Here is a 13,775-nt window from a genome sequence, read left to right on the forward strand (position 1 = left end):
TCAACGTGTTTAAAAGATGCTCTATAAAAGATAATGTACAATAGTGTTTTTTATACATTAAGTGAATAAACTTTATTCACAATGGAGTTCCGGCTCGCGTCTATTTTTTTACTTGCGATAACAACTGGTAAGTAGTTGAATTTTATTTCATTTTTTTGAATTTAAAAATAAAGCCAATAAATTGCGATTTTAGAGTAATTCGATAAATTCAAATTATTCGTGATTTTTCAATTATTAATTCAAAGAATTATAATTATTCGACTTAATTCGATACAAATAATTCGTAACTTCGAAATATTCGCTCACCACTATATATATACATATATATAAAGATTTAAGTTAGTTTCAATTCCAAAGAAGATATTTAAAAAAAGCAATCATATTATATCACTTGAAGTAATAAATTAAAAAATTATAAAAAGTTAATTAAATTTTAACAATTATAAATATTTTTAAGTTAATTTTTGAAATGCATCTGAAGAAATTTGACACTGGGAATTCTTTTATTGTAAATTGATATGAACAAAAATCAAATTAATTTCATACTATTTTTTTGCGAAAACAAAATTTTTCGAAAACTGAAATAAAAATTTCAAAATACTGCTCAATTATATTTACAAAAGTAATTTTGGAACGTTTAAAAAACATTTGAAAAATAAAAATTTGAGGGTACCCCGTTCTGCCTATTCTACCCCATTTTGCCTTCCACTCCCCTATATATATTTAATGTTTCCCGAGCCTAAGGCAACTGCAGCAGACACTAGCATGTTTAACGAATCAATTTCCCTATATATCAATAAATTTTTGTAAAAAAAATTTCTTACACTTCGCAAAACTTTACAGCTTCAATATTTAAGTTGTAAAATAAATCAAATAATAAATTAAATTTATTTATTAATTTCAAATAATATCAACAGGTGTACTGGCTTCAGATATAAAAATAAATGAAGCGCCTTATCAAGTCAGTATTCAAATCCACGGTATTCATTACTGCAGCGGTACCATAATCAGTGATTATTGGGTTGTTACAACAGCGCAGTGTTTAAAAAATATTGTTTTGAATTTTCCATACTCAACAATCCGTGCCGGGGCTACACGTACTCAGCGCAATGGTTCTGTTCACAAAATTTATAGTTATACAGTGCATGGCTCATTCGAACTTAGTAACGCAAACATACCAAGGAACGATATTGGTGTTATTCAAGTCCTCAATTCTTTTGATTTTGACAGTACACGTCAGCCAATTAAATTAATTCGCACTTACGAGCCACAAGTACATAAATCATATAATGTTACTGGTTGGGATATACATTACAATGACAATAATAATGATACTAATTTATCTCTTGGTTTGAAAAAACAAAAGTGGCTACAAATTGACACTTCCAAATGCAAAGAGTATTATTTTTTTTTGGCTGATGTTGATGAAAAACTTGTCTGCGCGGTCAATGAAGGGAACATTGGAAATCCTTGCGCTATTGGCGACCTTGGTGACCCTCTGGTTATTGATGGATATCTTGTAGGTATTAAATCATGGAAAATGGATTGTGATCTATATCCACACACACCGACTCTATTTACTAATGTCCGTTATTATTATGATTGGATTAGTTCACAAATGGGGCACCTCTATAATTACGATTTTTTATGTCCCAATGAAAAATGAAAATTTGAATAATTTTTTGTGAAAATTAAAAATTTTGTTGTAATTTCAAAAACAAATCTTTTATTGTACTCTCTTAAAATGAACCAGTGAAATTCCACTGATTCAACCAGTGAAGTTCACCGGTTTAACCAGTGACCAAAAGTTCACTGGTTGAACCAGTGAATTTCACTGGTTGAATCAGTGAACGTCGCGCTCACTGGTTTCAACCAGTGAACTAAAAATATGTAAGCGCGCGGGTACAGCAGCATTCTGTACATGAGTATATTTAAGTCTTTTATTATGTCAATAAATAAGTAATATTTATTGATTATCTTCATGTAATATTTTAACTAACTTTTATATAACAATAATAATTATATGACACAATTTTTACAGAGTTTAAAAATAAATAACTTTGGAGTAATTTCAATAGCTTGGAGCTAACCCCAAAAATGAATGACATAATTTTAAAATTAAACAATATAAAAAGCCTATTGAAAATGGAAACAAATTAAATTTTTATAAATCCTAATAAATATTATTTATTTTATTACAAAATAATTTTTAATTAAATATAATTGATATTAAGACTCGTTTAGTTCACTTTGTTTTTAAATAAACGTTTATAATAAAATAAAATTAATCTAACCTATTGTGTTTATATTTATGTAGTACACCGGCGTATCACTGGTTTAACCAGTGAGTTTCACTGGTTCAACCAGTGAGCCAAGCGATCATCTTAGTTCACTGGTTGAACCAGTGACCGCTCGATTCACTGGTTGAACCAGTGGATTTCACTGGAGAATCAGTGGATTTCACTGGAAAATCAGTGAAATTTCACTGGTTCATTTTAAGAGAGTAATTTTACTAACAATAACAGTAAATTTAATCATAAATATTTATGATAAATTTACCATATCATAGTTGAAATACACATAATTGTATCGTAAAATTACCATTTGTACCAGATAGATGTAAAGGAAATGGAAAATTACAATATCAATCTCTTATTTTCTAAGAAAATAAGTAAACTTAAATTGGTGTTTGTTAAATATTCGAAAATTTGGCAGTAATTTTAAAATCAAATTTTTGTCCCTAATTCACCAACACGTAAGGTATCCGCGGGTAATAAGGCCTAAGTGACGGAAATGATATTTAAAATAATCGCCTCCGCTAAAGGCTTCTCTAGTAGAAGGGTCTTGCATAGAGATGTTACAACAAGTTTATAGAGTCCCGATACCACGTTCTTTGTCTTCTATATTTCATCATCCGTCATATGATGTCGTAGCGAAGAAGAAATTATAAAAAACAATCTAGTCTTCTGACTCTTAAGAAGGATACTGATAGTTTTAAGTGCTGTTGAGCAGAGCAATCTAGTCTTCTGTCTTTAGAAAAGTATTGTTGCTAAATTTAAGTAATGATTCATCTCTAACACGAATTTTATTAAATATAATTAAACTATTCCAGTTTGTTTAACCCGTAGGCCTTATTACCCTACCGTAGTAAAATAAGGCCTATTCGTATATTTTTTGTAAAAGTTTAATTTTTTGTTTGCTTGTAGTATAAATTACCATTACTTCATTATATTTTATGGCTAATGAATTGAAATAAAGATTAATGATACATTTCGATAATTAAATGCAATATTTTCGATTCTATTCAAAATCTCCCTTGGCTAAGTCTTATTACCCACCGCGGTACCTTATTATTTTGTGTTAAATTTGAGTTAACACAAAAAATGTATTGTATTGATTGCCTACAAATGTAATGACACTAAAAACTTGTTAAGATCAGATAACACATTCAATTTTAGTTAAATTCACACTCGATGGTGTCAAATAATTGACACAAAATATTCAACCACTGAATTTTTATACACAAGAACACAAAATTTTCAACTGTGCACTTAATAAACAGGCAAATAATTAATCTTATAAGTAATTCTTGCACTGTTAATGACGTTGGTTACCCCATGGTTGTTAATGAGTATTTTAATAATTTATAAGTTAAATAAAAAATGTTGGAAAATCCAAAAGTGCACACCTCAATCGCTCAATTTATTTTTAATCATTACTTTTATTATTATATAATATTAATATATTTTTTTTTGTTATGAACTGTTATTCAACTTACAAATTATCGATTTGATTTTTTTATTTTTATTTCTTATTTTCAGTTTAATATTTTTTTACTAACATTTTTTTCTAAATATCCCGCCTTGTTTTGTCTTAAATGTCGCTTTTTTTTTCAAACATATTGATACGCTAGTGCTGGCACCAGTAGTTGATAGAGAGAAACAATGAAAAAAATAATAACAACAGTAAAAATAGCAGCTAAATTTTTCACGAAGAATCAGTTTTCACGTTTTTTATTAATTACACCAAAACAAAAAGGATTCAGATAGTAATTTTTGAAAGGGTTCTTGTGATCAGAAATACACAGATAATAAAAAAAAAACTAAGTCGATAAGTCTTGTTTTTCGAAAGTTATCGTGTTTAGACGAGTCCGAACACCACAATTGACGCACTGAGGGCTTCGGACTAAATCCTTTTTTTTAAATTAATCACATCATTAATCAAATATGGATTGCATTGAAAAATGTTCCTTAATAAATTTCCTTTAAAATGGTATATATCATTAACAACTTTGGTGTACTATAAAGAAAGTAGAGAGGATTTAAAGTCCGTGAAAGGGCCGAGAGTGAGAGAGTGACAGTAAAGCACACCTAACGCTTTCGCGATTGAGGTGTGCAAAATTCTTAACAAAGATAAAATAAAATAAAAGTAATGATTAAAAATAAAATGAGCTATTGAGGTTTTCACCTTTTTCTAACATTTTTTTTTAACTTCCCGCTAAAAAAATCGACGATTTTCGAAAAATTGGGAAGTTATTGTTTTCACCCCGATTTGCGAAAATCGAAATTTCATCAGAGGTCAACGTTTTGAGGTCCTAGGAAGCTATTCTGACCATTTTCAGAATGATTTCCGAGTGTGTGTGTGTGTGTGGATCGATTTGGATGGTTGAGGTGGCAATCGAAAGAGCTTGTTAACCCTCAACTTTCCTGATAATTTCAGATCATTTGATCAAACAGACTCGAAAATATTGGCGAATTACGAAAAAAAAAAATTTTTTTTCTTAGTTTTTTAGTGATTTATCAGAAACGACTTGAACGATCGACTTCAAAATCTAATCAGCTCTAGAACTTTATAAGTCGCGTCAAATGCGACCTCAAACATCTCAATCGGTTAATTTATTCGAGAGATATCGATGGCGAAAGAAATGATAAAAAACGGTTTTTTTCGATTATCTTTGAAGTGACTCATTTGATCAATTTCAAAATGTAATCAGCTCTAGGATTCAAGAAAACGCGCCGATTGCCACCTCAAACGTCGAAATCGGTTGATTAGTTCAAAAGATATCGGCGCTGAAAAGTTAAAAAAATAACATTTCATGTTATTTTTTCCAGATAAATCAAAATATAATGTGCTAAAATGTGTCTGAAATAATACCAACTCTTTCTTTTTATAGTCTCTTCCGATCATCAGATTATGTCATATAACTTGTTCCTTAATTTTAAACACATTGTCAGCAAAAAATTGCAAAACCTAGTCTTTAATGTTTATCTCGGATATTCCATATATTATTGCTCTGACCTAAGTCAAAACTCATTCAAATCTTGATTTTGATCACTGACATTGATTTCTGCCTCAACACATTTATTTCAGAGAACATCATCGATAATAAAAATTTAAAAGCCGCTCCTTCATTAATGATTTTCGATTCTTAACTTTTCAAATTCTAGCATAAAACGTAACTTGTAAGAGCTTGAAAAGCTCATAAAAAAATGATTCCATGTAATAGCATTTTCGAGCTCGAGAATATATTCACAGTGATGTTTTCAAGTTCCTTGCGCTCGAAAACAGCGGGAAGTTTTGGGGCTGGCCCGCAGGATCAACCGACGCCCAGATTTTTCTCTTACAACACCGAGTGCAGGGTCTATATTTTCTATGGGATTTCTATGAGATTTCTAGAGAATTCAACTGGCGATAATTCTATTTTTTTTTTTACAACACCGAGTGCTGGGTCTATATTTTCTATGGGATTTCTATGGGATTTCTAGAGAATTCAACTGGCGATAATTCTATTTTTTTTTTTACAACACCGAGTGCTGGGTCTATATTTTCTATGGGATTTCTATGGGATTTCTAGAGAATTCAACTGGCGATAATTCTATTTTTTTCTTACAACACCAAGTGCTGGGTCTATATTTTCTATGGGATTTCTATGGGATTTCTCTGGGATTTCTAGAGAATTCAACTGGCGATAATTCTATTTTTTTTTTTACAACACCGAGTGCTGGGTCTATATTTTCTATGGGATTTCGATGGGATTTCTCTGGGATTTCTAGAGAATTCAACTGGCGATAATTCTATTTTTTTCTTACAACACCAAGTGCTGGGTCTACATTCCCTCTGGGATTTCTTTGGGATTTTCAGAGAATTTAATTGGAAATCGGTCGATTCGTTCGTGAGATATCGTGGGAGAAAGAAATGCCAAAAACGGTTTTTTTCGAAAAGAATGGGATACAATTGTATTTTCGAAGAGCTCGAAAATGTACTCACAACAATGTTTCCGAGCTTAAGGAGCTCGAAACCAGCGGGAAGTTTCGGGGCTGGCCTGCAGGGTCAACCGATAGACAGATTTTTTTTTTTTTACATTACATCGGTTCGCTAGAACGTTTCAATTTTTGGCTTTTACATAGACACCGTCTATTAAATTAATTACTAAAGCTATTAAAAATTATTAGCTTTGTAAGTACGACCTTGATAGTCGTTTGTTCCATGAATCAAACAAACATCATTAAAAAGTAATAAAGCTTATTTTTTTAAGACGCACATACATATTTTAATATAAATTTATTTCATCAACGTGTTTAAAAGATGCTCTATAAAAGATAATGTACAATAGTGTTTTTTATACATTAAGTGAATAAACTTTATTCACGATGGAGTTCCGACTCGCGTCTATTTTTTTACTTGCGATAACAACTGGTAAGTAGTTCAATTTTATTTCATTTTTTTGAATTTAAAAATAAAGCCAATAAATTGCGATTTTAGAGTAATTCGATAAATTCAAATTATTCGTAATTATTTAATTATTAATTTAAAGAATTATAATTATTCGATTTAATTCGATACAAATAATTCGTAATTTCGAAATATTCGCTTACCCCTATGTCTATATATATATACATATATATAAAGATTTAAGTTAGTTTCAATTCCAAAGAAGATATTTGAAAAAAGCAACTATATTATATCACTCAAAGTAATAGATTAAAAAATTATAAAAAGTTAATTAAATTTTAAAAATCATAAATATTTTTAAGTTAGTTTTTGAAATGCATCTGAAATAATTTGACACTGGGAATTCTTTTATTGTAAAGTGATAAGAATAAAAATCAAATTAACAAAATTTTCGAAAACTGAAATAAAAATTTCAAAATACTGCTCAATTATATTTACAAAAGTAATTTTGGAACGTTTAAAAAACATTTGAAAAATAAAAATTTGAGGGTACCCCGTTCTGCCCATTCTACCCCATTTTGCCTTACACTCCCCTATATATATTTAATGTTTCCCGAGCCTAAGGCAACTGCAGCAGACACTAGCATATTTAACGAATCAATTTCCCTATATATCAATAAATTTTTGTAAAAAAAATTTCTTACACTTCGCAAAACTTTACAACTTCAATTATTTAAGTTGTAAAATAAATCAAATAATAAATTTAGTTTATTTAATAATTTCAAATAATATCAACAGGTGTACTGGCTTCAGATATAAAAATAAATGAAGCGCCTTATCAAGTCAGTATTCAAATCCACGGTATTCATTACTGCAGCGGTGCCATAATTAGTGATTATTGGGTAATTACATCAGGGCAGTGTGTAAAAAATATTGTTTTAAATTTTCCATACTCAACAGTACATGCCGGGGCTACAAGTACTCAGCGCAATGGTTCTGTTCACAGAATTGCTACTTATAAATTGCATAGCTCATTCCAACTTACTAACTCAAACATACCAATGAATGATATTGGGCTTATTCAACTTCTCGATTATTTCGATTTTGACAGTACACGTCAGCCAATTAAATTAATTAACACTTACGATCCACAAGTACATAAATTATATAATGTTACTGGTTGGGATATATATTATAATGACAATAATAGTGATACTGATTTACCTCTTGATTTGAAAAAGCAAAAGTGGCTACAAATTGATTATTCCAAATGCAGTAAATATTATTTTTTTTGGAACACAATTGATTCTGACTTTATCTGCGCGGTCAATGAAGGGGATATCGGAAATCCGTGCGCTATTGGTGACCTTGGTGACCCACTGGTTATTGATGGATATCTTGTAGGTGTTAAATCATGGAAAATGAATTGTGATCTATATACACATTCACCGACTCTATTTACTAATGTCCGTAATTATCATGATTGGATTATATCAGAAATGGAGTACCACCATAATATATTAGAGGTAGCAAATGAGTATAGCACTATAGAATCTATAAATGATATGTAAACATATATATATATATATATATACATATATATTTATATATATTAATATTGTTATTATACATATATATATTGAATTGGTTAAATAAATTTATTAATACCCAATTTTAAAAATTTTTCTCCTTTCATGTCTATCACTGTTAAAAATAATTTTAAAATTACAATACAAAAGGAATTGAATTTTAATAACTAGATATTTGAATTGTATTTTCAATAAAAAAAGCTTTAAATTTAATAACCGTACTTGAAATTTGTACTTGTTTTTTAAATTTTCAAACCAAGTATTGAAAATTCTAAGACATATTGAATTTTAATAATTCCATATGAAATTTCATATTACTTATTTGAAAATTCAAATGCTTGTATATGAAATTTCTACGCGTGACGTGTTGCGCGTTCAGTAATCAAAGATTGTGTAGTAAAATATATATCTGTGTGAGTAATGTGAGCGGTGTACATCAGACTTTATTATTGTTAAGTTTTTATTTCCTCAATAATATAAAGTAAATAAAACTTGTGACTGAACTGAACATCATTGACAGTATGATAAATGATAAAATGATACAGTAATAAATGTGATATACACTGTTAAAATAATTGTTTGAATGTTCAAAACATTGTATATAACGCAATAAACACATACAATTGTGTTTGAAATTTCATTGTAACGATTGTATAGAATTTAAAATACACGCTTTTGAATTTTCAAATAGACGCTTCAGATTTTCAAATATATTTATTTAAAAATTAAACAGAAAGTATTTGAAAATTCAAAAAAAAGTATTTGAATATTAAAAAACTTGTATTTGAATTCAAAAAGAAGTATTCGAAAATCCGAAGTGTTAATTTGAAAATTCAAAAACATGTTTTTAAATTCTATGTTGGGATTATGGATATGTGACGGTGTATTATTTATAATGATTTTCAGATTTTATTTATAGGAAGATTATCTTTATTGAAATAGAGTTTTCGGAAGTGTGTCTTAACACCAACAAGGATCGGAGAGAACTAACTGCTTACAACTATATTACTAGAGTTGTCCTTTTTACATCGTGTAACATTTAGTGTTTATGAAGTCTATACAATACTCGAATTGTACCTAGTTTTTATGACTCGTGGTTCGAGTACTTTAAACAACCTTTCTCCGAAATAATAAAATAAAACATTTTTCAAGGGTATAAATGTGTTCACCAAATGTTACTCAAAAAGGAAAACTTTTCTTTTTCAGAATAAAAACAAACTTAAAAATAAATAATATAATATAATAAAAGAGAATGATTTTTGTAGACGAACTCAATATTTCAACATTCTATATGAAATTAGTAATGAAATTTCAAGCACAAATGTATGTGTTTATTGGGTTATATACAATGTTTTGAAAATTCAAACAATATTTTTAACAGTCTAATGAGGGCTAAAATAGACCACCAAAACTGTTCATTAAATATAATTTATTAAGAAAGTTAAAAATAATAAAATTACGTTTTAAAGTTATATCGCAGCAGACTTTTAAAATGACTTTTATATTATTAAAATACAATTGTTTTATTGTTATTTGCAAATATCACACGTGTAAAGAATAAAAAATATCAAATCCGAAATTTTTTGGAGGGCTCACTTTGTCCTTTCGATTTTTCAACTATAATGGACGCAGCATAACGAAGTGAAAATAAGTATCATGGGTCTAAAAAGAAGTAGACTCGTAAAAAAAAATTAATGATATTATAATTATTTTCCTTAAGGGGCCCACTCTGCCCCCCTCTCCTCTACTACCTGAGTTGGAGAAAACAAATTCGTCTTCAATAAAATCGAAGGTAAAAAATTTTTACTACAATTAATTAATTAAAATTTTTCATGAAAAATTTTAATTAAATAAAATTTTTTTTTTTTACTACTGAGACTTAAAAATTTAATTTAGTGCTTTAAGAAATAAGTGAAGTAAAAAATTTTTGATAAAAGAATAAATTCTCAGTAAAGTATTTTATGTTTCCGCAATTTGTGGACGTAAAATTTAATTACTGGGCTTGAATTTTTAACATAAATATTAATAACTTCCTGGCAGAAATAAAAGATATCAGCTAAAGTACTTTGATGTCACTGTCATGTTAAATTATATCGACGTGATGTTAAATTTAATGGGGTGAAATGTCAAATTTAAATTTTAATGGCAATTAAATTGAATAGACTATTCATTTTTATTTAAGTATACATAAGTAAATAAAATCCAAGATTATCAAATTGGGGTATAAAGAGGAGATGGTCTGTGAAAAAATGATCATAAGTCTTTGAGTAAAAGTAGCCTGAAGATGCTGAAATTACTGATCGTCTTTACTCTTTACTTCTTCGCCATTACAAAAGGTAACTTGATTTATGTCACTAATTTTTAACTGTGCAGTCAATTTCAAAAACAAGACTCGTAAAAATGAGTTGCAAAATTGTAAAATTTTTTTTTTTTTTATTTTTTTACTGGAATCAATAGAGAATTCTATGCTCTTTCAAATGAATACCCACAATCTACACTTATTTTTACTATCATTTATATGTATATACATATATTTCTACATATATATATATATATCTTTTAAAAGAATAAGAATAAGTATGCCGTGTTTGTACTCGTTCAAAAGGGCATGTAATTGTCTACTAATTTTCAAGACTAAAAAAAAAAATTTCCGAGAATTTTTTTTGAAAATTTTTTTTGGAATTTTTTTTTTTTATAAAAATTAATACCAAATTCCATGCTCTTTTAAATGAATACCAACAATCCATACTTATTTAACTCTTATATATATTTTTATTCACACGTGTGGATAAATATAGATGTATATATATTTTATTAAAATAAATATAAATATACCGTGTTTGTACTCATTTGAAAAAGCATCAAATTCTTTATTAATTTTCATTATTAAAAAATATTTTTATCAATTTTTACTTAATTTCTCATAAAAAAAAAATTTATTTGCAGCCACACCGAGAGGTATATCATCTTATGACCGGCACCGCAATCACAACATCGGTAACATTGAGGAAAAAAAAAATCTGACAATAAATGAAGCGTCGCATCATGTCAGTATTCAAATTCACGGCGTCCATTACTGCAGCGGCGCAATAATAAGTTACCGCTGGATTGTCACCTCAGCTCAGTGCATTGTCAATTTCCGTTCATGTTACCCCTTGATAACAATCCGCGCCGGTAGTGAAAATCGTTACAGCAACGGCTCTGTTCACGCAGTCGATAATTATATTGTGCACCCAGAATTCAAATGTAACGGTTGTAAAATTCCAGTGAATGACATCGGGCTGATTAGTATTAAAGATACATTTACTTTTGACAACACGCGTCAGTTTATTAAGCTGCACAACAATAACCATCACAATGCAGTCGAAAATCAGAAAGTAAATGTCAGCGGATGGGATGACAATTTTGAAAAAATTGAATTATCTGCCCATTTGAAGATGAAAAGCTGGTCCACTATTACAACAACCCAGTGCAAAAATTATTATTTTTTCGTCGATGAAGCTATCAATAATATGATTTGTGCGGTTAGTGATGATGAAAAAAATCCGTGTGTGGTTGGTGACCTGGGTAACCCCATGGTTGTAAATGGACGTCTAGTGGGTGTTAAATCTTTTAGAATGGGTTGTTACAGTTTTCCTGGATCTCCCACCCTCTATACTTCTATTAATAGTTATAAGGATTGGATTAAAAGTAATACTGGTATTGATATTGACTGAATTTTTTTTTTTTATTATACAAATAAATATATAAGCTAATTATTACAAGTGAATTTTGGTATGTACGTATATCCAGTGGTGTATTAATAAAAATTTATCAATGGTGTAATTATTTAATTTATTAATTTAAGCATCTCAACATAATCCAATATATTAATATATACCCTTATTATTAATTCCTTTCATCGTTAAGGGGGACCACTAGAGTGAAATTTTGAAAAAATCAATTTTTTATTCTTTGCATTTTTCCATAGTCTATATTTTTAAAAATAACATACAACAATTTCTAGCGCACATCTAAATAGTTTTTTTGAGTTACATCCATGTGAAGAGCAGCCGCTTATCGGCTCTCGAAAATACATTTTTCAAAATTGCTGCAGTTATAACTCGAAGGCAAATCATCCGATCAATTTGATTCGAATTGCTGCTTCTCATGAACCTCCAGTTTTCCGATCGAATCAAAAATGTTATTTCAGCAGAACAAAAATCATCAAATTTTCGCGCAAAATTTGAGATTTTATTTAAAAACTCCACCATTTTGTTAAATTTCAATTTGATTTCTTAGCCCGAGGGTCATGGTACGGGAAATGCCTTCTAGTTTAATAAACTTTTTGGTTTTTTGATTTCATCCACTTTGAAGGTCGCTATCACTGCAGCAGTGGGGGGACATTTTTTTTTTTGAGCGTTGAGAGATTGTGAATAACTCGCTGAATTTTGAATTTTTATGGTCCAAAAATTTTCTCTTGTATTCATTATATATCCCCAAATATATCCTTAAAACATTAAAACATTACATAAAGTAGTTTTCTTTAAAAAGATTCTCAAAAATCATCTTTTTTGGGAATCTTAATATAGTATATTGCGTGACAAGGGATGAATCAAGAGAGTTTCAGATTCAGACACTGGTAAAGTCTACTATCTGAGGGCTGCCATATCACCCGAAATATAATTGTAAAAGAACACCAATATCAAGAGAACACAACCCGAGTCCAAAAACATTTATTTTTTCAACGGAGTGATTCCGGAATAGTGTGAACTTTATTTAAACCCCTATTCACTTTGATTCGGAATTTCAATATTAAAATAAACTCAATTAAGAGTAAATTTCACTCCAAGGGGATTAAAAAAACAGACAATTATCTGCTCTGTATTCATTCCGGATTTACTCCGCGTTCACTCCGCTAATTGTTTACGGTGCATAATAATTATAAATGTATATATACTTTAAATTTAGTCTTTCAACATAATAAAAGATAAGTTTTTAATTTTTAATTAAATATAAACCTAAAAAGAATTTATTATCATTAATAAATTGATGATTGTATTAAGATAAATACATTGTAACTTAAAAAACATAAGTTTTGTAAGCACATACCCTAAAGTAGTAAAAGATAAGCGTACATCTACGATTATTTACGACAGTATGTGTAATCAAATTAAGACGAGTCGATTTACTGAAGAAAAGGTTACCCGGGTTATACGATTACGGACATAATTATTAACAAATTATGGTATCGAAACAACGTAAAAAATTGCATTTCATTGTTTTTGGCATGAAATTTTTATTTTCATTCCAAAAGACCCAATAATATTTTATCTAAAGGATACAGGATTTTTATATGGAAGTAAATATTTGCAATGCCGATGGACTGTCTAAAGACTTAGACGATAAAGTTATTTAGAAAAGTACATTGGTATCAGTAATATATGAGTTTGATAAAATTTTATGAAGTAAAAAGTCATTAATTTAAGACTAAATCTTGACAGTTATTAATATTTAGTATATATTTCTCAATAT

General features: G+C 28.9%; 1 protein-coding gene across 1 annotated transcript; it reads left to right on the forward strand.

The window, feature by feature from the left end:
• The first annotated feature begins 10,488 nt into the window (after positions 1–10,488).
• On the forward strand, positions 10,489–11,992 carry LOC130667555 (trypsin-2-like). The gene is made up of 2 exons (XM_057469211.1): positions 10,489–10,597; positions 11,208–11,992. The coding sequence occupies exons 1-2, from the start codon at positions 10,546–10,548 to the stop codon at positions 11,975–11,977; spliced, it is 822 nt and encodes a 273-aa protein (XP_057325194.1). The 5' UTR covers positions 10,489–10,545; the 3' UTR covers positions 11,978–11,992.
• The last annotated feature ends 1,783 nt before the right edge of the window (positions 11,993–13,775 follow it).

Source organism: Microplitis mediator, chromosome 1 (assembly GCF_029852145.1).
Source record: "Microplitis mediator isolate UGA2020A chromosome 1, iyMicMedi2.1, whole genome shotgun sequence".
Taxonomy (NCBI): domain Eukaryota; kingdom Metazoa; phylum Arthropoda; class Insecta; order Hymenoptera; family Braconidae; genus Microplitis; species Microplitis mediator.